General features: G+C 37.4%; 1 protein-coding gene and 2 pseudogenes across 1 annotated transcript; 2 read left to right on the forward strand and 1 right to left on the reverse strand.

Moving 5' to 3' along the window:
* Positions 1 to 4,074: 4,074 nt before the first annotated feature.
* Positions 4,075 to 6,066, forward strand: LOC137743615 (upstream activation factor subunit spp27-like; annotated as a pseudogene).
* Positions 5,872 to 7,342, reverse strand: LOC137743614 (GDSL esterase/lipase At4g26790). The gene is made up of 3 exons (XM_068483540.1): positions 6,960 to 7,342; positions 6,169 to 6,658; positions 5,872 to 6,065 (listed from the first exon to the last, which is right to left on the reverse strand). The coding sequence occupies exons 1-3, from the start codon at positions 7,323 to 7,325 to the stop codon at positions 5,872 to 5,874; spliced, it is 1,050 nt and encodes a 349-aa protein (XP_068339641.1). The 5' UTR covers positions 7,326 to 7,342.
* A 12,683-nt stretch (positions 7,343 to 20,025) lies between these two features.
* LOC137742907 (MATH domain and coiled-coil domain-containing protein At3g58370-like) lies at positions 20,026 to 23,208 on the forward strand (annotated as a pseudogene).
* The last annotated feature ends 1,943 nt before the right edge of the window (positions 23,209 to 25,151 follow it).

Consider the following 25,151-nt stretch of genomic DNA (forward strand, 5'->3'; position numbering starts at 1 on the left):
ATCCATTTCACTCATTGCAAGCCAATTTTAATTAGGGATCAACAACAGTTATGACGGGTGGATAAGCACGGTTATTTATCCATAACTTTTCAAGTCATTACCCGTTTAACTTTTTATCCATTGGTGTTCTATAAACAAGTATACCCATATAGATAACCGGTTATAAATGGGTAACCGTATCCATTTAACCGTAACGGCATATCTGTTTATCCATTTTTTTAATAAGTCGAAAATAAAAAAACACATAATTACCCTTTGGTTTCAGCGTGTCAGACATGTAGGATTACTTGAGAAGGGGTTTTTAGCTAGGTCAAATTCTAAGGTAAGTATATATAGTTTCTTCCATCAAGTATATAAATTATTTTTGGTGAGTCTGTAATGGTCAGAAGCCAGAGATAGCTAAGCTTTAGGGATATGGAGGATCACCCTTGACCTTAAAATTGAGTTTGAATTTTTATGGGTTGGGGATGAAATGGAACTTGCCAATTGTCTGTCATCTGTCCTTCAAAATTTTGAGTACATAAAAAATGAAAAATCAAAACTATTTTAAATTGTTCGACAAAGAAATAAAACCATTTGCTATTTTGTACAATATTCTATTATTAAATGGATATGAGAGAGAATGGCGGCGATAGGAGAAATCTTAGTCGTCGAACAATTTTTAGGGTTTTTAATTTGACAACACAAAAAAAAAAAAAAAAAAAAAAAAAAAAAAAGAAGCTTAAACAAGTATTTGTTTGTACAGGCGGCTAATACTCTTTTATTTATATTTCACGGGTAAATAGGTATACCCGTAATTGGTATTTGCTTAAACGATTCCCATAAATGTAATTGTAAAGTTTAAATGGGGAGTTCATAGATACCATATTTTCAAGTGGTATCCCTGCATAGAGATTTACCATGGGTCGAGCTAACCCAACACAACACGACCCTGACCCGTTTAAATTTTTGTGGGTTGTGACTGTTAGGTTTTCTCCAATGGGGACAAGCACAGGATGCACTATATTTCGGATTGGGTCAAAAAATTTCGGCCGAAACACAATTGAACCAATCTTAATGGTCCAGGTAGGGCTAAGCTGGGCCATTACACACCTCCTGAGATCTTGAATTCACATCGCTCCTCTTTCAATTTGTAACAATTTGTTGTGTGTACTAGAAACACCACCACAAGATGTTACATTTTCATGTGTTATTATATAAGTGGACAACATTATGAAAAAAAATATGAATAAAAAAAAGAAAAAAAATCTTCAGGAGCATTCCCCATCAGCAACCACTTGATCCCCTTGTTCTGGTTTCGCTTCTTACGACCTTCATCTTTGTCAAAAGTAACACTGATGTTCAAGGGCAACAAATTGTCCCGATTGGCCCATCTCAACCATTGCTGCACTAAATCATACTCGATAATTTTATCTTTAAGAACTGTATCTCTAAAATTGTGTACATTCTATAAGCTTCCTGTAAAGGAGCCTCCAACAAAGTAACACCATTAGAATAAGTGGTATTCAGAAGGTAATCTTCTGGTTTCAACAACATTGATGCACCACCAACAAAGTTTAGACTAACTGAAGGAAATGCCTCATCCAAACTAGTGAAACTGCATAAAGTTGTTTTCCTGCTTTAGTACTGAGAGTCAGTTTTTAAAACATTAAGGTTTATCTAGCCCCCAAACCCATCTGAACACCGAGCAAGCCCTGCACAACACAACCCCAACCCAAAGAAACTTAATGATTGCTATATGCTTCACAGTTGCATGCTGTAATTCGGCCCCATAGATTCAAGGTACCTTATTTTCAAGTTATTACTGTCGCATAACGATGTACAACAAGTCGAAACCCAACATATCACGAGTCCGACTTGTATAAAGATGGCCCATAACTATACAATGCTCTTTTTTTGTGGGTTGGACCAAGTATCACATGAACCATAACTCAGATTGAATCAACTGGAGGTGGCTGTATTTTAACGAATGTTAGAGATATTTCGAAGTGAAAAGGTATGGTCAAAGTACAAAAACAATATTCCTTTTTAGATTCTAGGAGCAAAAAATGGAGGTGACCAATGTTGATAAATGAATCGCTTTAATACTAAAAAGCTTAGGCTATAAAACGGCTCTCAAAGCTTAGGCATATGCATAATTGGGAGTTCATAAATTCAAGTGGTTATTCTTGCGTAGAGATATACAATAGGTCAAGCTAACCCAACATAGAACAATCCGACCCGTTTAAATTTTTGTGGGTTGGAACAAACATGACATGCACTGTAGCTCGGATTGGGTCAAGGATTTTCAGCACAAAACACAGTTGAGCCAATCTTAATGGTCCAGGTTGGGTCATTCCACACCTTCTTGCTTCTTGAGGTTTTGAATTCAGATCACCCATCTCTCAATATCGGGAGAAGAATTTGTTTTGTGTATTAAAAACACCATCACATGATGTTGCTTTGGAATATATCTCACTTTAAGCTATGTTAATACACACACATCACAATATATAGTGAGAAATATATATTTGAATAAAATAATCTATATTATTGATCTCTGACACTACGAAATTGTTTAATGTGTTTCTTTAAACACACACACACACACACACTCTCTCTCTCTCTCTCTCTAAGCCTTGAACTTGAAACCCTCTCTCTACTTTTGCAAACTCATCTTGATCTTCCTATCAGATGTTACTTTCATCCTATATAGTCCGACTTGTTGGGTTACTACCTGCCTAACAAGGTTTTACAAAGGCCTTTCTTTTTTCTTTTCTTTTTTTGTCGATACAAAGACCTTTCAAGTACGGGAGCTTTATTTCAATGTTCGATCTCTATGGTACGACGGAACCCTGAAAACTATGGAAGCAATTTGGTGGAGACAACTTAGAACCAAGCCAAGATCCATCTATAACAATGCTTAGTACATTAAGGCCTACGAGAACCTTATTCCGGTGTCCTTAATGTAGCAAGCATGCTTTTAGTGCCGATATTCATTTCAATCATTGCAAGCCAATTTTAATCCAAAGAAACTTGTTGATCACTATATGCCTCACATTTGCATGCTATACTTGGGAGTTCATAGATTCAAGTCGTTACCCTTGTATAGAGATGTCCCACAAGTTCAGCTAACCCAACACAATATGAACCCAACCAGTTTAAATTTTTGTGGGTTGGGACAAGCACGACATGCACCATGGCTCGAATTGGGTCAAGGTGTTTTGGCACAAAACACAATTAAGCCAATCTTAATGGTTCAGGTCTGGCTAGGTTGGTCCATTAAACACCTTCTTGCTCCTGAGGTTTTGAATTCACATTACCTGATTACCCCTCTAAATATTGCGACAAATTTGTTCTGTGTATTAAAAACTTGTCACATGATGTTACATTTCCATGGATATGTTGCACTTCAAGCTATATTAATATAATAATATATAAAAATATATAGTGAATATACACACACACACACAACATATGTTCCGAGTATTTTGAAAAAAATCTCCTAAAGTTGTGCTATCTACACATTCATTTTTACCTCTCACATATTTTTCTTGATTTGACTGTCGAATTGAACGATTTGAAGAAAATCAATGTACAAAATTAACAAAGATATGTGAGAGATAGAAATGTGTGCGTGAATAGCCCTACCCTTTCTCCAATATAGCTTGTGAAGAAAATGATGAGAAAAGCAAGGGAGAATAAGAGAAGTATTTATATGAGAATAATACTTGATTACTTAAAAGGATAAGTATGAACTTCTACTTAAAACTCTTCGTTTTTTATTTATAGACTTTTGTATTTATGATTAAAACCATTCATATTATAAATCTCTCTATAAAAATAATGTCTACAAAAATTCAATTAGAACTAAGGTCGTTTAGTCATTGAATTGTATGAGAACAGACGGAAATAGTAAAAACATTACAAACCATTTGTCTATTTACTACAATTGATCGATTTAATGATCTTAGTCTTAATTCATTTTTTGTAGGAATGATATTTACAAAGTGATTTATAATATGAACAGTTGTGATTATAAACGCAAAATTCAGTAAATCAGACACGAAAATTTTGAGTAAGAACTGCCGCTGATCTTTGAGTACCCCAAGCATTGCCCTTTATATGATCATACGAACTTGAAACTTCATACATTCCAATAAAGTTCCCAAATAATAACCTACAAATTGCAAGCCTGGCTGGATTCAGGTCAAGGTACAGGTAATGCCTAGCATGAAGGATTTAGAGACAGCAAGCAATTAGACCAGACATCCTCTCTCTGTCTCTGCACCTTTAGGTAAATTATTACCTTCCAATTTTTCCATACCAAATCCCACCAAACTAATCACTGCCACGATCATTGTTATTTTTAACCCTGCGATCTCCTTAATACCAATTTTGAATTTTTATCTATTTTTTTTATTTAGATTGTGTGTTCTTGTGGGAGCTGGTGTTTATAGCACACCAGGTGTTTGATAAAACTCCTCTTAAGCTCAGTTTCTGTTTCTGAGAACGGAAATTGCACTTTTACGTGCAACGCTTTTTTGGAGAACTTATCTCATGCGCATAGTTGCACAAACTTATATAAGTAGACACAAGAAAGAAGGGTACTTAATTATGCATTTTTTTATCTGTTTAGTGCAATATGCAGTTTATGTTCAAATTATAGACATTTCTTTGAACTGGGTAATCAAGTGGTGGGAAAGTTGTGTATATGAATAGTGTACTAGTTTACTGGGTCATTGACTCAATGGTTTCTGTTTTCAAATTTAGAGAGAGAGAGAGTTGAACCAGGTGCGAGCGGGAACAATGTTGCCACCAAGGATGAAGAAGGCCATTACAGATAACCCAAAGAAGCTGGCTAACTTGAATGACCTCGTAAATCTTCCTTCCACACTGAGAGAGTTCGTGGGTCAGTCTCAGATTTCTCGTCTGGGATGTTTCATGCGTGTCTGGTCAATACATCAAGGACAATAATCTCCAGGTTTCTTATATTTGTCTATTTGTTTTTCGTTTGTTTTTTAGTGATATAAGCAATCTGTGTGTTCTTGCAAATTAAAGTGCATTCAGTTGAATGTTATCCTATGAAGTAAAATGATGCTGTATAATTCTTTCCGTGATGCTTTGTCTTAGTTATGGTGCTTGATGTTTGCTGTTCAATTTCAATTAAGAAGCAGTTCTTAGGGTTTAGTCATCTAAATACGTTTTGACTTCTTGTTGCCGATGTTGCTTGTGAATTAGGGAAGCAAATGGGAAAAGTATATTAGCATTCACCTTGCCTTCATATCCTTTATTGGATTCTAACTGTGCAACTCAGTTTTAATGCTTTCATGGTGTAGATTTTTTCTGTATTCTGACCAGAAAAGTAATCTGCTTGCATAGGATCCGAACAACAAGAATGTGGTCAATTGTGACGAAAAGTTGAAGAGTGTTTTGTTGGGCAAGCCTCAAGTTGAGTTATCTGAACTTCCTACACTGATCAAGCTCCATTTCCCCAAAGAGCGAAAGTAAAATTCCCATTTCAAGTTGAGGTTTCACCCCACGGTAATCTTTTCTCTAAGAAGAATTGTATAATTCTTGGTACCTTATGTCATAAGAAACCATTTCATGAGTAATTGCAGCCTCAGTCATCCGTTTTAAGTTATGTTCTATTTTCATGTCCAGCCCTTTTTACTTGGTATTCAATATGGTTTTGTAGACCTTAATGGTAGTTTTATAAGGTAATATGTTTTTGTTTAAATACTCAGCTCATCTGTATGGCATCTCTGTCGGTGTCAAACTTAGACTCGGGAAAAATGAACAATCATATCTTTTATATAGGTAAAAGGATGGTGCCACAGACAAGACTACTAGAACAAAAATTACAGACACCGCATTCTATACTTGTACTTCTCATAGAAATTGAGCCAGGTCAGTTTTAAATACATGATCTGCAACAATAGCATTTGTTTTCTCTGTGGGGTGGAAGGCATCCCAGAATACATATTTATTTGGATCTGAACATGTGAACGGGCTTATCTTATTACACATATAGCTCATCTCGAACATTCCTGTGCCGCAGCAGGCTCTTGCTACATTTTCAAATCCTGTAAAATAGGAAATTTACCAGATTGTTTTTTATGTCATGCACAAAATGTGTAAGTGACGATAGAATTGGAATCATAGTGAAGACAAGACCATAGAACTCACCAAAAAAGGTTGGGTTTCGAATGATTTCTGAGACAATATCGTATGGGTCTGAAAAAACAAGTTGAAATTTAACCAGTTCCTTCTTGAGCTTTTCAACCAATCCCTGCAACTTCTCGTTGAAACTCCTAGCCACATGATTGTACTTCTCATTACAAGCACCCCCAGAAAGGACATTTGTAGTTCTCTCCAGTGGCACACAACCCATTGGAGGAAGGCCGCTTAGAACCACCTTCCGAGCTCCAAGCTGGTAAAGCTCTCTGATGAAATTTCCAGCAATTCCTAGTAGAAAGTTTTGGTACTCCTCAATGGAAAACTGAGATCGTCTGCGTGAAAATACAAAGTAGTTTTCTAGAAAATCATTAGTTCCTACACTGATCAGGTAAAGTGCTTCTCCCAGAACCTCATTAGCTTTATCGTTGCCTAGATAGCTTCGCAGCTTCTTCTGGTATTCCTTATAGTACTCCAGTTCCTTCCAAAGAGGTATCACAGACTGCAAGATCAGTGTAGCAGCTGTAAACAAAACAGGCCTGTATTTCTTTGTTTTAACTTAGTATAACTATTCTGATTTGAAACGACACGAAAGCAATAAGATGATTGAAATGATTAGAACTCAGAATTAACATAGTTTTCCTTTATCTTTTCAGTTTGTAGATTCACTCGTTCATCAATCAGGTATTGAACCTACGAGCTCCCCCTTCCGCCCCATATCTTAGGGCTGAAGGCGATGTTATTTGGCCCGAAGGTCATTGCCGTACGTTAGGCGTACTAGGTTGAGTCATAATGCGACTTACTAGCACATCAGAAGTAGCATTATCATAGCCAGTTCCGGCAGAGGCAAAGCAAACTCCGGTAGCAAAATCCGAAATTTTATAGGCAGGATCCAAGTATGCAGGTATGGTCGGCTTGATCATAAAACCTTCAGAAAGGAAGTCCGTTGGAAGCCTACCGTTGGAAAACCGGCCAGTAGGCAAGCCTCCATAGAAATTGTGACCGTAGGGTTGAAAGTTGCTCTTTAGGACTGTCGATATCTGGTTGTTGTTCCCTGCATCCACGGTAGAGTCTCCAAACACAATGATTGCTGGAACTTTGGCACACACCATAGAAACCTGCACTAGGAGATGGCTTAGGAGGAGCCATTGAATGGCCTTAACTGTCATATTTTTGCTTCTCTCGAACTCACTGGGTTTAGAGTATAAAAATACTGAAGGTTGTTGGAAGGGATGGTTTGAATATATATGAAATGGAAGAAGCTCGTAGAAGTGGAGGTTGATGAAGTTTGTTGGGAGTTCAACTTCTGTTGGAGTTGTTGTATGTGGGAGAGTCAATGGTGGAGGAACTGGTAAGGAAAATAGGAGCAATGACCTAATTTGTAGCTGAATCCGAAACCTAATAAATAATTATGTCATGAATAGGAGATTCTGGTTTAGGGATGGTAAAAAAAGAGTGAAGCTAGATCATGAATCTGGCTTTGTCATGTTTGTTTAATTCTTAAACCCCAATGAGAAAGGCAAAAGGATTGAAGGGTTAAACAAAGCCAGAGAGATATATAGAATAAACAATTTTGTTGGTGTGGTTGTATTTACGCTCTCTGTGTGTTTTAGGTGATTTTAGATTTTCAAATGAGTAGTAGGATTTTAATTTTCTCAAATTGCACTTTAAAGTTTTTAAGTCCTGTTAATTTATGTCTTCAGTTTATTTAATTTTATGATTTTACGTTAAATTAATGATTTGGTGGATGTGGAATCTGTTTCTAGGCTGTATAGAAGCAAATTTTGCACCATCGGGACCAAATTGTATGATTGGTTGTACTTTGGGTGTAGCTTCCACGTCAACTTAAAAATAATTCACGTGCTTGTCATGTCATCAATTTAACGAAGGATCATAAAATCAGACAGAAAAAATACATAAATTGATACGATTTAAAATGCAATATGAGAAGATTGAAACCTACTGACTCATTGTAAACTTCCCCGAACGTGAAAAATGTAAATGTAGTTAGGGCAATTATTCATTTGGGACTCCCTTGAAAGGGCCAAAAGTGACTTTTTCAGTCGGTAGCCAACCAAAAGTACTTTCAACTTTGTTTCCCTTAAAAATTTGAGAAGTGTCTTCGAGTCATGGAATTTCTTTGGGTTTATTTTTTCTTTTTTAATGCCCAAATTTATGGACTATGGGCCCACATGTTGCTTATAGTATACTGGCCCACATACTGGAGTATATTATTAGGCCCAAATGCTAGTGGTCATATTATCCAGAATCTGTTGGGAATCCTGTTAACCATCCCATAAATGTTAAAATCCTTAAGAGCAAGCCCAGCGTTGCTGGTTGCTCGGGGGACGGGGGAGAGAAAAGAGGCCCGAGGCCCGAGGCCCGATGGACCGGCTCCAGTGTTGGAGAGCTCGAGTGGAGGTGGAGGCCCGAGCTTCAGGCCCGTGGAGAATTACCAGCCCGAGAGCCTGAGGCCCTGTGATGCTAGTACTGACGTCAGCATGGCGTCAAGCATTTTTTAATTTAGGCGCGTGCACCTCACTCGCGTGTGGGGGTGCGTCGCCGACAAGAAATCAGAAAAAAAAATTGCTTTTTCAGTGACCGTTGGGAGGCCACGTGGCTTCCCACGGTCCGTTCGATCTCAATGGATCCTTAATTTGGACCGTTCGATCTCAACGGTAAAAAAAAAAAAGTCTTATTTAATATCCACCATTCGATCTGAGATCAATGGTGGATATTAATATGCTTTATAAATAAAAAAAATAAAAGAAAAAATAGTTTTAAAATTAAGAAAAGTTACCGTTGTGACATGTGGCACAATCTGGAGTGTTGGAATTCAAATTTTTTTATATCCAACGGCAGAGATTAATTAGTTGAATAATTTTTTTTTAAAAATTCAAAAAAATTCAAAAAAAAAATCTGAAATTTTTTTTAAAAAAAATTGTTTTTACTTTTCTATAAATACCTTCACATTATCATCTACCTTACACAACAATTTCATATTTTCTCAACTACTTTCAATCACATTCCTTTCTTTGTCTCAAAGTTTCAATCCATTTTTTTTCAACAAAATGACCACTGGTGCATGTACGAGTACGATTAATTGTATTTTCGGATAATGACACGTGGCATAACAAGTACGATTAAAAAATTTATCGGAAATCCATCCCCAATAATTGTCTTTTCGGATTTTATGACAAGTGGCGCAACGACAACGATTAAAAATCTTATCCGAAATTACAAATAAAATTATTTTGTATTATTTAATAATACTTTGGATAATAACACGTAGCGCAACGATAACGATTAAAAATCTTATCCGAAATTACAATTAAAATTATTTTGTATTATTTTATACATAAAAAAATACTAATATTTTATTACCTATTGCCAGGGCCATTGAAGTGTAACAGTGGAGATGCAAATGCTATTGCCAGGACTATTACTGTTCATTAAAGGAAGTTACTGTTCATAAGGTGGATTGAATAGTGCATAACCTGAGGGGAGGACTCCAACGCTGGAGTTGCTCTAAGAAAACTACTTTGATGCTTCTGGCAACTTTACTCGCAGCCAAAGCTTTCGTAATATTATTTCCTTTTTTTTTTTGTTTTTTTTTGAAAGAGACGATATTAATTCATAGGGTAATAAAATGAGTACATTAGGGTATCGTTTGGTATGCAGACAGGACGGGACGGAACGGAGCGGGAGCAAAGATGCCCTCGGATGGAAACAAGGAGGAAGAAGAAGGAGATGGAGAGGTTATAATTTTGTGTTCCACGGATGTGGAACGAGTCGTTCCAGGGGGGTGAGGTGGAACGAAAATTCACCCAAAACTCGTCGCGTGGAACAGCTTGTTCCACCCGTTTTAGGCGCACCAAACGTGGGACAGAACGCCTTGTCCCACTCTGTTCCGTCCCGTCCCACGTACCAAACGGTACCTAGGTGATGAGCTGCCATTTCAAGCTCGGGGATTACAGTTTGAAAACAAAATATCCGAAATGATATCAGGTGGTTCTTCAAATCACGAACAAGAAACCGAACTTGCAACAACATAACGTGCCAAACGGTGAGCAACTTCGTTGTTTTGGCGGCGAGTATGGGCCACAGTTGCTCTAGAGATCGAAGACATCAAGACCTTGGAATCCTCCACAATGATCCAGATGGGGGAGTCATTTGGAAGCTCACAATGAAGAGCTGAAACAATCTCAAATAACAATATTAAGAAATCCCCTTTGAACCGCCAACAACAACCCTTCCCCTACCGCAAGAGCTTCGATACGGAGGGGCGAGGAAACGTACTAAAAAATAGCAGATCTTGCTACTACAAACATACGCCGATGGTCCCGAATCACAATTCCTACACCACCCAATTAGACGGACTCCCTCCACGCACCATCGACATTGATTTTGTGATAGTCTAGCTGGGGTCTAATCCAACAGGAAACGATATGAGAGATGGTGGCTGCCACCGATCTCTGAAAGTCCATCCACTAGCTAATAGCTTTGGCAACAACAAAATCAGGTTTTTCCGATTTTCCGTTCCAAAGCATAGCATTCCAAGCCCCCCCAAATGGCCCACCAAACCATAAGGCATAGATCATAGTTTGATGGGTATTTGGTGTCCCGGTGACATGTTATTGTTATTTTGAGTTTGTAGAAGAGTAAAGAAATTGGAGGAACTGGATATTCACAAGGATGATGCTGCATCTGTGACATTCACATGGAAAATTGACAACTTCTCTAAGTTAAATGCTGTCAAGCATTACTCTGATGTCTTCGTCATGGGTTGTTTTGAATGGTATTTTATTGTCTCGTGCCATCCACAAGCTTAAATTTTTCTTTTTGCATTGTGCTATTTATGGTTTTCCAGCTATCTTGGTTCTATCAGGCGAATCCTTATGTATCCGCGTGGGAGGAAAACCGTAGGCTACTTGTCAGTCTATCTGGATGTTACTGGTTCTTCAACATTGCCAAAAGGGTGGGCTAGATATGCGCAATTCAGCTTGAGTGTTATCAATCAACTTCAGAGCAGCAAGTCAATAACAAAGGGTACATTGTTGTTATGTTCCTGTTGCTTATTTCACATTCATCCTTGTTTTTGTCTCTTGCCATGTTAGTTTATAATTTGTAGGGTAAAGTTAATTTATCGAAGGGAACTAGTCATTGCTGTGTCCTGTCATGGAGGTTTTTCGTTGATTTAGTCTCATGCTTACTATCAATACCTGGCTGCCTTCTCGACTTTTTATTGAACTTACCATATGAGGAACTGAAAGTAGATAAACGAAAGGCAATAGGTAATTTTGTATCTCTGGTTCAAAAGATTAATTAGGTTTAGCACGGAAGTAGTTTGCTAGCAATACTTTCCACTATTGGGAGATCTCCTTTGAAGGAAATCATAGAACTTGAGGAACATCTTATTGGTCAATGTTATTTTTGCTGTATGTAGGGTTGCCCTTTAGGAAACATTCAAATGGTAATTTCCCCGGGTCCTGAAGACAATTAAGGTCACGTTCTGTTTCTTTATTCTCCCATCATTTCCTCAGAATATCCAGGAACCGTCAAATATTACTGCTAGGTTTCTTATTATTCTATTTTCTCTACTAAATGTGAAACTTCAATGTGTTATCACGGCTTGGATTTCCAGTTTGGAGTCTGAAAATTATATCTTATATTTAACGACCTCTAACAACGGAAGCTTGTTTACCAAATTTCTATGTCTGCATGTCTGGCTGGTTGGCTTAGACCTTTTGAAAATGAAAAGGGCGTGCATGAGCCATGATTGTTTAATTAACATGGTGCAGCTGAAGGTTGAGATGCTGGATATCTTTCTTCTTCCAAAGATGGGATCTCGTTTTTATGGCATTTGACATTGCAAATATATACCTTATCTGCAGCATGGTTGATAGTTTACCTGCTATTAATTAGTATAGTAAATCACCTAGGAGTGACAGTATAACTTTTCATGTCTAAAATGGTGATCACCGTTGAAGGCCCAACTGTTCAAATTTACTTGAAGTTATGGCAATCGAGTATTTAGGTTCTATTTAATAAATATTCCCGTGATAAAACCCGTTTAGTTTAAGGTAGGGATAGATTTTCAATCCTTGGAGAATATGGTTTTTTCATTGAAATCAAGTTTTACAATTAGTTTTGACTTTGGTCCTTTGTTTAGGTAAATCAATATTGAATCTTACACCCCAATTTATTGAAAATAATATCTTTTTACCGATTTGGGTAGTCTGGCCTCAAATGTTAGCTAAAGGTGAGGTGAGTATGTACTTGGGTTTACTCTGCAACCGATGTGTTTGTTAAGCAGTTGAAAATCGGGCTTCGCCTCTTTAATTCCTCTAAGCGAGTTTTACAACGACTGTGAAGCATATCTTGTGAATGACATGTGTATAATTGAGGCCAAGGAATTAAGCTTTTAGAAGACCAAAAAGGTTGTAAAGCTGCTCTTGTTCTGAGGGGGTGCCTACCACAGGATGCACCAAGTTGCAAGCAGGTTTGCACCGAGCCTACTGATAGCCCTCCTAATCGTCCCATTGTCAAGGACCATTAGGATGCGTCCTCCACACCAGTTTAGGTAAAATAAGGAAAGCTTTTGTTCCACTGCGCGATGAAGTTTGTTTGTGGCATCCTTCTCCTATTGAATTCCGAGAGAAGAGAAGCTGCGTGTCTACTGAGTCGGTAAAGAGAAGCTGCAAGGTTATCGTCAATGAAGGAATGTGTGATCAACTTATTCTAAATTTGTGTTAAAATTAGTATACGCCGTCGAGGCGACGACCAAGAACAAGGATGCCTTCTTTGAACCATGTATAAAGTATATATTAACCTTGCCGTGAGTAACAAGCAAAATCAGATAGTTCTTGTCAATCACGGAGAAGTAGAAATCGGAATAATTTCGCTGTCTCTCTGTCAAATAAATGGGAAGTCAAGAAATTGAAATAATTTCAATACCATGGAGAGAACTTCAAGAAGCAAAAGAATTTGAGTACTCAAATTCGACCTGTTATTTACACTAGTGTCAAATAAATACCGATTAACCTTATTGGATCAAATGATAGGCATTATTGAGAAAAATAAGGCTTTTCTCAGATGAAATGGAAAATTGATTGTTACAACATAAAGGTTTTTCATTCCATAGCCAAAAAGGTATGCAGCCATGAAACTTGGATTAAAGGGAAACATAATTGACTGAGCGGTAGAGTCGTGGAAACATCTGTTTCTGACTTTCTTCCATATTTTGGACCTTAGTTCTATGGAACAATTATGAGAAATCCAAAAGCATCCAGCTAAAAAGGAACTTTGTGGAAAGACAATTATGCCATTGCCATTTCTATACCGTGAATGTTATGAGATTTATGAAAGATTCCGTTTCATTGAATAAATGAGTCTTTACAACTGTGTATATATATACACCTGCTAATCATAATTAGCACCTAATCAAGTATAACTAATTACACTAAGACAACAATTAGTTACACTAAGCAAATAGAAAACTGTTATGATGTGTTGGATTGTGTGTCAATACACCCCCTCAAGCTGATAGGAGGTAATCCGAGGGTAAGCTTGGACTGCAAAGCATTGAACCGAGCTTTAGAAAGAGCCTTTGTGTGAATATTAGCAATTTGATGTTGAGTAGGCACATACTTGACATGAAGAAGATGAGAGAGTACTAACTCCCAAATATAGTGATAATCCATTTCAACATGTTTGGTACAAGCATGAAAAATTGGATTCGAAGAGAGGGAGATGGCAGAGACATTATCACACCATAAGACAAGAACTTTGGATAAAGGAAAGCTAATGTCTTTGAAGATCTTACAAACCCATGTAATTTCTGCTGCAGTATGTGCTAGAGAACGATATTAAGCTTCTGTGGAATATCGAGCAACTGTGCTTTGTTTGTTGGCACTCCAATTGATAAGGTTGCTACCCAAATACACATAATAGCCACTGGTTAAATGCCGATCATAAACACAGCCAGCCGAATCAGTATCAGAGAAAGCAGTGAGATGGAGAAGACTCTTTGTAAACCATAACCCTTGATTGACAGAACCCTTAAGAAATCTAAGGATCCTTTTTACAGCTTGATAATGTGTATCTCGTGGACAATGAAGGAATTGGCAAACTTGATTAACTGCAAAGGATAAGTCATGTCGTGTCCATGTCAAATATTAGAGAGCACCAACAATAGACTTGTATTCATGGGGATCAGATAAAGGGGAGCCAACATGATCTAATTTTTGACTACCAAGTGGTGTTGAACACGGTTTGCAGCCTTCCATCTTTGCTTTAAGTAATAAATCAAGAGCATATTTCCCTTGAGAAAGAAAAATGCCCTCTGAAAGATCTGTGGACTTCCAGGCCTAAGAAATAATGAAGAGGACCTAAGTCCTTAACTGGAAACAGTTTACCAAGTTGAGTGATAAAATCCTTGTAGACTGAAGGATTTGGACTAGTGACCAATATATCATCCACATAGACCAAAATAATCACCAGTGCAGGAGAAAATGTAACAAAGAATGAGCAATCAGATTGTGAGTTAGAGAAGCCAAGAGATAACAGAGCATGAAACAATTTGTCATACCAAGCTCTAGGAGCTTGCTTGAGCCCATAAAGTGATTTATTTAACTTGCAAACATAAGAAGACTTAGAATAGTCAATAAAGCCTGGATGTTGTTGCATGAATACTTCTTCTTTGAAGGAACCATGGAGAAAGGCATTACTAATGTCCAATTGATTCAAGAACCAGTCAAACTGAACAACCAATGTTAGCAAGATCCGAATAGTCACGGGCTTTGCAACAGGACTAAAGGTTTCCTTGAAATCCACACCTTCTTGTTGATGGAAACCTTTGGCTACTAATCTAGCCTTGTACCTATCCACATAACCATCGAGTTTCTTCTTTATTCTAAAACCCCATTTACAACCAATCTAATTCTGATGAAGATAAGATGGAACAAGAGTCCATGTACCAGTAAAGCTTGAAATTCCTCTAACATAGCGTATGTTCCAGTGATCATGTTTAGAGGCTTGTAAATATGTAGTAGGAACAAATTGGGCAAGATCAATAGGGTGTTTGGTTGTTGTTAAAGCCTTTGGTTTAAAGATTCCAGCTTTGGATCGAGTTATCATTGAGTGAGTATTGTGGGGAGGTGAAGGGGGAATGGGAGAAACAGATGGTTGAACGGAAGGTGGAGAAGCCAATTAAGAGGCAAGATGTGAAGAAGTAGAGCTGGAACAATGTAATGGAGAAGATGATATAGTAGAAGGTACAATGAGTGCAGTAAGAGGTGAAGTAATGGGAAAGGGTAAAATAAATGATGAATATGGAACAGAAAATGAGTACCGGGTAGATGGTTGAAGAGGTTTTTGATGAAATGGAAAATGACTCTCATTAAACAAGACATGCCTAGAAATATAGACCCGAGATGTTTGCATATCTAAACATCTATACCCTTTATGTTGTAGGCTATAACCAAGAAATACACATGGTGTACTCTTGCCAAAAAGTTTAGAAGAAACATAAGGTTTGAGCCAAGGATAGCAACTGCATCCAAAAACTTTTAACCTTGAGTAATTTGGAGGCTTTTGAAAAAGAAGTTCCCATGGTGATTTATCCAAACCAGAAATTGGCAATCTGTTAACTAGATAAACTGTAGTGGAGAAAGCTTTAACCCAAAATTTGTGGGGAACTTTGGAGGCAGCAAGCATTGTTCGAGTGGTCTCAGTTAAATGACTATGTTTCCTCTCAACACACCCATTTTACTCTAGGGGTGAGGGCAACTGAACTGATGCAAAATACCATGTTGGAGAAGAAATGAACTAGACTGAGAACTTGTAAACTCACCTCTGAATTAGATCGTAAAATCTTGATTTTGTTTCCAGTCAAATTCTCAACATATGATTTGAAATGCACAAATATGGAGAAGACCTCATATTTGAACTTCAAAGGAAATAGCCAACTATATTTGGTAAACTCATCAACAAACAAAACATACAATTTATATCCACTAACAGAGGAGATAGGAGCAGGGCCACAAACATCACAGTGAACAAGTTCTAAACTGTGAGTAGTACTGCTAGTGCTTATAGAAAATGGCAACTTATGATTTTTACCAATTGCATAATCTTGACAAAAGAAAGATACATATTGTTTGTCAGTGTAAGCAAACTTATTTCTACTTAATATCTTCTGAAATATTGTAGAAGAGGGATGTCCAAGCCTCTTATGCCAAAGTTGTAAGGAAGATGGAGTATTCATATTAGCATAGGGTGATGAAGAATTTGGAGCACAAACAGAAGTAGGTGAAGTACCTTGCACATGATAAAAGCCAGAGCTAACTGGCCCTTGAAAAAGCATCATCCCTGTAGAACGGTCATTGATTGTAAAATCATCAGAATCAAGGATTACTTGACAGTAATTATCCTTTAAAAATTGATATGTAGAAAGAAGATTACACTTCATGTGACGAACATGGAGAAAATTATTCAACTTAAATGCTACAGTTAGAGTTTTAAGAATAGAAGTACCAGTGTGGTCAATGGGCATACCTTGACCATCACCGATATAAACCTTGTCTTCACCATGATAAGACATAGGAGAATGAATAGCAGATATATCATTCGTGATATGCGAGCTAGCTCGAGAGTCCAAAATCCAGGTAAGATAGGTAGATTTAGCAGTGGTGTGAGCACACATTGCTGTTAATTTGGCTGGTGGAATTTTTCCAGCAAACGCATGATTTATGCATTCAAATCAGTTAATTGCTTCATGATCTTAAGAGTGATAGATTTGACAGGGAACTCAGCCACCAGAGTATTGTCGATTTGAGCCTCTTGAAGAACGACTTGGATTGCAGGAGTTGCCTCAGAAATTACCAGTCCCACGATAATTGTTGAAACTGCGATTGTTGCCACGATTATTGCCACCATTGTGACCATGATTGTTGCATCTATAATTCTTAGAAGAATTATAGTTGGAGTATGGAGCAGGAAATGCTGGAGGAAAGGCATTAAATTGAGGTGTTAGAAGAATCAGAGCCTGAGAATGCTGAGACTGAGCAACATAGGCATGAAAAGGTTCTGTAACAGCAGGAACAACAAATTTCTTCTTCCGATTCATAAAGAGTTCTTTGTTGATCAATAAACCATGAAGTTCATCAAGATTTGTGGAGGAAATTTGCAGCATTATAGAGTCAATGAAGGACTTGTTCTCATCAGAGAGGCCATTGAGCGTAACAATAATAAGACCAGGATCAGAAACTGGCGTGCCGGCAGCCATTAAAGCATTCGAAATACTTTTGATTTGTTGAATGTATTCAGAGATTGAAAGATCACCTTTCTGAACTGAGTGAAGGCGAGTGCGGAGTTGGTGAATGTGCGTAGCAGAGGCTCCACCGAAACGTCGTTCAAGATTGATCCACAATTCGTAAGATGAAGATATACCAACGGTGAAAGGTATGATTTCTTCAGATAAAGTGGAATTCAACCAAATGAGGATATTTTGATCATTCTCATACCAAGCTTCAAAGGCTGGATTCGGAGCACCGGTGCTGTGGCCAGAACTGTCAAGAAGAAATGGCGGTGGACACATTTCAGTGCCGCCAAGAATTCCAGTGAGCTTGTAATGACGATAGATTGGAGCAAAGAGCGCATTCGATACGAGATAATTGTCTCATTTAAGCTTCGTGGGAACCATACAACTAATGTTTTGGATTATGATAGAAGAAACAGATGAAATTAGGAAATTAGGGTTAGGGTTCATTGAAGATGAATTTGGGGCAAGAATGTCAAGATTTGTTGGAGAAGACGCTGAAGATGCTATTGTAGAGACAAAGAGAAACAGAGATGAAAGATCGAAAAGATGGAGAATTGATAAAAAACTGAAGAAAGATCACAAATGAAAGCGTGAAGAGAATCAATCTAGAGATGAAGATCGATGAGAATCGCGAAGAGGTGGAGAAGATCACATAGAGGTGGTTAAGCAAAAGGCAGCTGATACCATATGAGATTTATGAAAGATTCTGTTTCATTGAATAAATGAGTCTTTACAACTGTGTGTGTATATATATATATATACACACCTGCTAATCATAATTAGCAACTAATCAAGTATAACTAATTACACTAAGACAACAATTAGTTATACTAAGCAAATAGAAAACTGTGATGATATGCTGGATTGTGTGTCAATAAATATACCGACTGGAGCTGTTTATTGTCTTTGACGTCCATGTATGTTTTTTTTAGAGATATGCAGTTTCTATTTTGTCTAACACTTTGTCAAACTTTATGAGTGACTTTTTTTATTTTTAGTACACTGATATTTTTACACTAAGAAGATAGGGAGTTCGGCTAAGCCAAAGAATGGGCAGCCTAATTTAATATCGAATTCGTCATCCCCTTTTCAAAATTGATGATTGTACCCCTGTGTCCGCCACGCTTCCACCATGTACCACTGGGACTTATTTCTGTTCAACAAAATGAAATGCTAATTTGATTGCATTTCGACAGCGGCCAGCGCAGCCTCGTCGTTGCTGTCGTCCAAGAGACCACTGTTCTTAAACAAAGTTGAACAAAAAACGGAATCCAAATTTACCCCTAAATATTTATAATGCTTTTTTTTTTTTTTTTTTTTTTTTTCCTCTTTTCAGTACATCGATATTTTTACACTAAGGAAAGATGGAGTTCGGCTAAGCCATATAATGGGCAACCTAATTTAATATCGAATTCATCATCCACGAGATTCAAACCTAAGACCTTTTACTTCCAAGTGAAGAGGAATACCATTAGACCGTTATACTGAGTAGCTTATGAGTAACAATTGATGTTTTTTTTGCCATGAATGCACTTAATGATGCTGCTTATTGTCGTGATTGATCGCCTATATTTTTCATAAGAGATACAGACGCTTACTCTATCTGACATCTCACATCTGTCTAATTATAAGAGTAATTCCATCGATCATTACGTTTGTCGTGAACGCACTAAATGAAGCTATATCTACTATCTTGGACTCCTACGTGCATCTTTCATAGGAGATACGCATGTCTGACGCATCACGTTTGTCACATTATACGAGTAACTAAATTGCCATTTTTTTTTTTTGTCGTAAATGCATTCTACTTCGTCTGACACCTTACAATTCTAAGGGCTCGTTTGGAGCATTCGTCTTCATCTTTTGTGGGAGACATGCAAACCTATTTTTCAAGATTAAATTCCAATCTTCCCTGGATTAAAATAGAAAAAGAAAACTCAATAAATGGTAATCCTATTCCATTATTCAATCACCATTAAAATTAGGATTTGATGCCTCTATGAAGGCTTATCCTGGAGTTGTGATTCGAATTCGATCACGATCTTTTAAAAATCTTCGGAGGTTTTGTCTATTTTTGGTGGATTTCGAATTGCTAATATACTAATCTAAGGGTGTGTTTACTAATCCGTAATCAAATTGAAATGAATTGAATTGAAGAGGAATTAGATTGAGACGGAATCAGAATCAAATTCTTGCTGAAGTTGTTTACTAAAACTGTCTGAAATCGGAATAGAATTCCATAAAACTGTTTACTAATTCAGCAGAATCGGAATATAAACCAATATGATTACTAAAATGCCCTTCCAAATCAAATATTTTATATACTTTTTTTAATAAAATTTGATATAGTATATAATAGTAAGAAAAAATTAAATTGCTTTTTTATTTCATAGATAGTAAAATGATTTTGTTTATTTTTTTTTTGTATATTTAAGTATTTACTTTAATATCTAAATTTTCTTGCTCAAATTGTAGTTTCTTCTCTTTGGCATATGTATAGAGTTGTGTATAATGTGAGTCTAGGGTTAAGGATAATCTTGGAAATAATGAAAGTAAGTGAAGACATAAAGGGAAAAAAATTATCATTCTGATTGCTTGGGCAATTCGGAATCCAAATACCTTCTCTATGTTAGGAATTCAAATCAGCCAAATCTTGGAATTATATTCCATTTTTTGTGTGGATCCTATGCACTTTTGATTCTCTCAATTTTAATAACACACAGATATAATGCGTAATTAGAATCGGATTCCTTATTTTCATTCTCAGCCCAGGTTTCTTGCTCCCACAGTCATAGAGTACAGGTTTGTTGTGGGTTGCATGCTTGTGTTTTTGGGCCTTCTGTAAACTAGTTTCTGTTGGGTTGTATTTGGTGTTATGGTGACATGCTATTGTTACTTATTTGTCGGTTTTGAATTTGTAGAAGAGTAAAGAAATTGGAGGAACTGAATACTCACCAGGAGAAAGCTGCATCTGCGACATTCACATGGAAAATTGACAACTTCTCTAAGTTGGATGCTGCCAAGCATTACTCTGATGCCTTCGTCATCGGTTGTTTTGAATGGTATTTGATTGTCTCCTACCAACCACAAGCTTAAATTTTATTTTTGTTGTTCACTTGTGATGCTTATGGTATTCGACTCGTGTATCCAAGGGGGAACAACAGCGTAGGCTACTTATCGCTCCATCTGGACGTTACAGGTTCTTCAACATTGCCAAAAGGGTTCGCTAGACATGTGCGATTCAGCTTGACTGTCGTCAATCAACTACAAAGCAGCAAATCAATAACAAATGGTACTTTCCTGTTGCTTGGTTCACATTTATCCTTCTTCTTGCCTCTTGCATGTCATTCTATAACTTTTACGGGAAAGATAATTTGTCAAAGGGAACTAGTGGTTGTTGTATGCTTTTACGTACATTTGTTTTTTTTTTAATTCAGTCTCACGCTTAATGCAAAGGAATGAGTATCGTAATGTTTACAAATCATTGCCTGAATGCCTTCTCGACCCTTCATTGTGCTTTACCATACAAGATACTAAAAGTGGATGAACGAAAGGCAATGTGCTAATTTGTTTCTCTTGTTTTTATGGACAAAAGGTTAATTAGAATTTGACAGAAGTAGAATGCTAACAATATTTTCCAATATAGGGAGATCTCCTTTGAAAGTCATAGAACTTGCACAATATCTTATTGTTCAGTATGTTTTGTTTTATTCCTGGTCATCTTTTAGGAAACGTTCAAATGGTAATATCTCGGGTTCTGAAGACAATTAGATCATATCCTCTTTCTTTAGTCTTCCTCTGAAAAAATAAGCACTTACGGCTATGTTTCTTTCTATGCCATTTTCTCTACTAAGAGTCTGAGAGTGAACGGCACTGTGGTTTCACTGATTTCGTTCCCAGTAATTTGGAGTTGCATTTCTTCCGCTGACAAATACCTGCAGATTTTGACGTTCAGTTGTGCCAAGTAAACTTTTGTATTCTGAAAATTACACGCCTGCATGTCTGGTTGGTTGGTTTAGATCTTTGAAAATGAAAACGGTGTGGACTTCTTGTCCGCCCTTATATTTTTATTGTTCTGTGCAATAAAAATTTGTCTCTTCTTAAAAAAAAGATAAAAAAATGAAAAGGGTGTGTAATGGTGTAATTGGAGGTTGAGATGCTGGATATCTAGCCAAAGATGGGATCTTGTTTTTATGGCAGTATATTGAGGTTGCTTACTGTTTGCCAGTGCATTTGATATCACAAATCATATCTGCAGTGCGGTTGATAGTGTACCTGCTTTTATTTAGTATATTAGATCACTTGGCCAATAAGATTTTTCATGTCTAAAAAGATTATTAGCATTGAGAGAACAATTTTTTTCGAATTTTACTTGAAGTTATGGCAATCAAGTATTTACTTTCTATTTAGTGAATGCTCCGGTCTTCCGACTGACAAAACCTATTTAGGATACAGTCTTGATACCGACTAGGGTACTCTGGCTTCAAATGTTAGCTAAAGGCGAACACTTTCTACAATGTACTTGGGTTTGCTTTACACATCATCCTTTTTGGAATGTAATTATGGGCAATGTGTGTATGTATTAAGTCCTTGAAATAAGTAGTTAAAATTGATAGTTAATCTAGAACCTCATATCTCTTTCTTCGGCCTGGATTGAAACAATTCAAATTGGATTGTTTCAATCTTGAGATTGCTCGCCGTTGAAGTCTTTTGTTCTTGGATCTAATGATTTGGGACCAACTGGTAATTTCCGTTACTTATAAGTACTCTGTGCAATGACTATCCTTATTTTTTATATGAGTATTTCTATATCATTTAGAGATTGCTATGCTTCATGAGTGTATTGTGATCACTAATATTTGGACTTTGCGGATACTGGACATGTGTTCAAGAAAAAGGAAAGAGAATCGGGCTTCTCATCTTTAATTCCTCTAAGCAAGTTTTCTGACCACCGTGAAGGATATCTTGTGGATGACATATGCATCATTGAGGCCAAGGTTGCAGTCCATAAGTCTGAAATTAAGCTTTTAGAAGACCGAAAAAGTTGCAGTGTTGCACTTGTGGAGCCCTTGGATAAAACCATAAAGAAGCAGCAAATTAGGCCACAAGTTCTGAAGAGGTGCCGACCACAGGATGCACCAAGTCCCAAGCAGGTTTGCACCGAGCTTACTGATAGCTCTGCTAACCCTCCCATAGCCGAGGAACCTAAGGATGATGTGCCATCCCCACCAACCGGAGAGCTTGCGGATTTTAGGGGTTTAGGGAATATAGACAATGCTTTTGTTCCACTGCTAGATGAGGTTTGTTCGTGGCATCCTTCGCTAATTGAATGCCAACGCAAGAGAAGTTGCATGTTTACTGAGTGGGCGTTGACAGCTTTGGGCCGGCTATTGCTTGTTATGAAGACGAAAAAGGTCAAGGATATGACAGCCGATGCATGTGAAGAACTAAAACTTTTGTGGGAGGAGCTTGAGGCCTTCAAATTTGACTTGGCGTGGCTGGAGCCTTGTGTTCAAAGGGCTTTGGGTATGAAGAAGACTGGAAAGGGAAGGAAGTTGAAGAGACAGAGAGAGGATGTGGATGCTTTACAAACGCACGCGAAGAGGCTGAGGGCTGAGCTAGCTGTTGCGGAGGTAAATCTTGAGGCAAGAGTATGAGATTTTGACAAGACTCAAGAAGGCGTGGACGAGATATACATGGATAGGGAGCTAGGTTACGGTAGGGGTTAACCTTGTATTTTGTTTGGATGGACGAAATACATTTCCAAAATGAGGAATGGTAGCTACCTTTCTCATGTGGGTGGTGCTATTCACACACTTCTCTAAATTTCGGCCATCGGATCAATGGACAAATACTAGTAAGGGTGTGTGAAAAGTAAAAAATTGTGTGTGAATAACACTGCCCTTCCTGTTTATCTTTCCCTACTTACCTTTCCCACTCATCATTTGACATGTGGACTTTGTTTGTACCATACTTGACCAATCCTGAAACTACTAAGCACCGGTCAACAGTATACTGTCAAGGACCCACAAGACTTTTCCTCCAACCAGGAGGCTAATCACAACGCGACACATGTCGGTATCAGAGGCCAATCACAGCGCAACACGTGTCGATATCAGAGGCCAATCACAACACGACACGTGTCAATGTCAGAACAAAACTAGAAACTCTCTTCTATAAAAGGGGATCATTCTCCCACAATAACTCCTAATGTCATTTGTACTAAACTATTCACTAGAACTCATTAAAAGAGAGCTTGAACCTATGTATTTGTGTAAACCCTTCACAACTAATGAGAATTCCTCTACTCCGTGGACGTAGCCAATCTGGATGAACCACGTACATCTTGTGTTGTTTGTTTCCCTGTCTCTATTCATTTACATACTTATCCACACTAATGACCAGAGCAACCTAGCGAAGGTCACAAACTTGACACTTTCTGTTGTACCAAAGTCCTCGCCGATTTTGTGCATCAACAGACTTAACTACTATGAACTATGAAATTAATTCTCTAAAAGCATAATTTTTTGTTTTTCTCGCATATACCTTTAGGTCTCGTTTAGCAAGTCGTATAAGAGACCGAATAGGTCTAATAATACGGACTCAGTCGTTTGGCACCCTCTCGTATTAAATTGGACCGGGCTAATTTAATCTAACCCACTTATTTTATTTGGCATACACCCTCTTGCTAAAGGAGTAGGATTCTTTCCCCTCATATTCACATCTCATTCCCTCCCCTCCTCTCACATATTGTTTTTTTATCTTATTGTCTCTATAAAAAAAAAAATCAATATAAGGTGTTGACGTGGCTAAATCGTAACCATTCAAATAAGAGATAAGAAAAAGAGAGAGAGATTATGAGAGAAGAGAATCCTCCCTCCTTAATAAAACCTTCCAAAAAAGCTTATAATTAGTAGGGTCTCATTCCTCTCTCTTTCTTGCGAACTAAGCTTTCTCTCGCCTTTTCTCGTTGTCACCGTTCTCTCTGTCTCCTCTCGCCGACTATGTTCTCCCTATCTCCTTTTGTGGATTATGTTCTCCTCGTCTCGCACTCTGTTCTCCCAACCTCCTCTCGTTGGCTCTGTTTTCCCTGTCACCTTCCAAGCTCCAGCGTCTTTTCCATGTACTCTACAAGACACTCGCATTGCTCCTCTCCATTTCTCTGCAACATCATAAGGTTGAAGGGGAAGAGAGATTAAGATCAATTACAAACTAGTCGAAAACAGTAAATGCATATCACGATGTCTTTTCATAGTGTTTAACGAGTTTCATGGTGTCTGTTAGTGAATTTTCAGTATTTGTTAGAATCTAATTTTTTTTTAGGTTAAAATGTTCATAAAATTAAATTAGGATAGTCTACATAATTTTTTTTATTTAAAAATTTTACTTTAAGAAAAAAAATTAGTCTAAATTCATTCTTTAATAATCTGGGACTAAAATTTTAGGCCAGAAGGGTTGGAGCAGAAAAACTATTTTTGGGTTAAAACCTAAAATTTATGGGCTAACAATTTTAGGTTTTAGGCCAAGGGTTGGAGATGGTCTAAGGGAGTATGATTCTTTACCCTCCTATTCTCATCCCAGTTCCTCCCCTCCTCTCACACTTTGCTTTTCGATCTTATTGTCTTTATAAAAAATAAATCAATATAAGATTTGACATGGCTTAATCGATGAT

This window comes from Pyrus communis, chromosome 8 (genome assembly GCF_963583255.1).
Source record: "Pyrus communis chromosome 8, drPyrComm1.1, whole genome shotgun sequence".
In the NCBI taxonomy this organism is placed as follows: Eukaryota; Viridiplantae; Streptophyta; class Magnoliopsida; order Rosales; family Rosaceae; genus Pyrus; species Pyrus communis.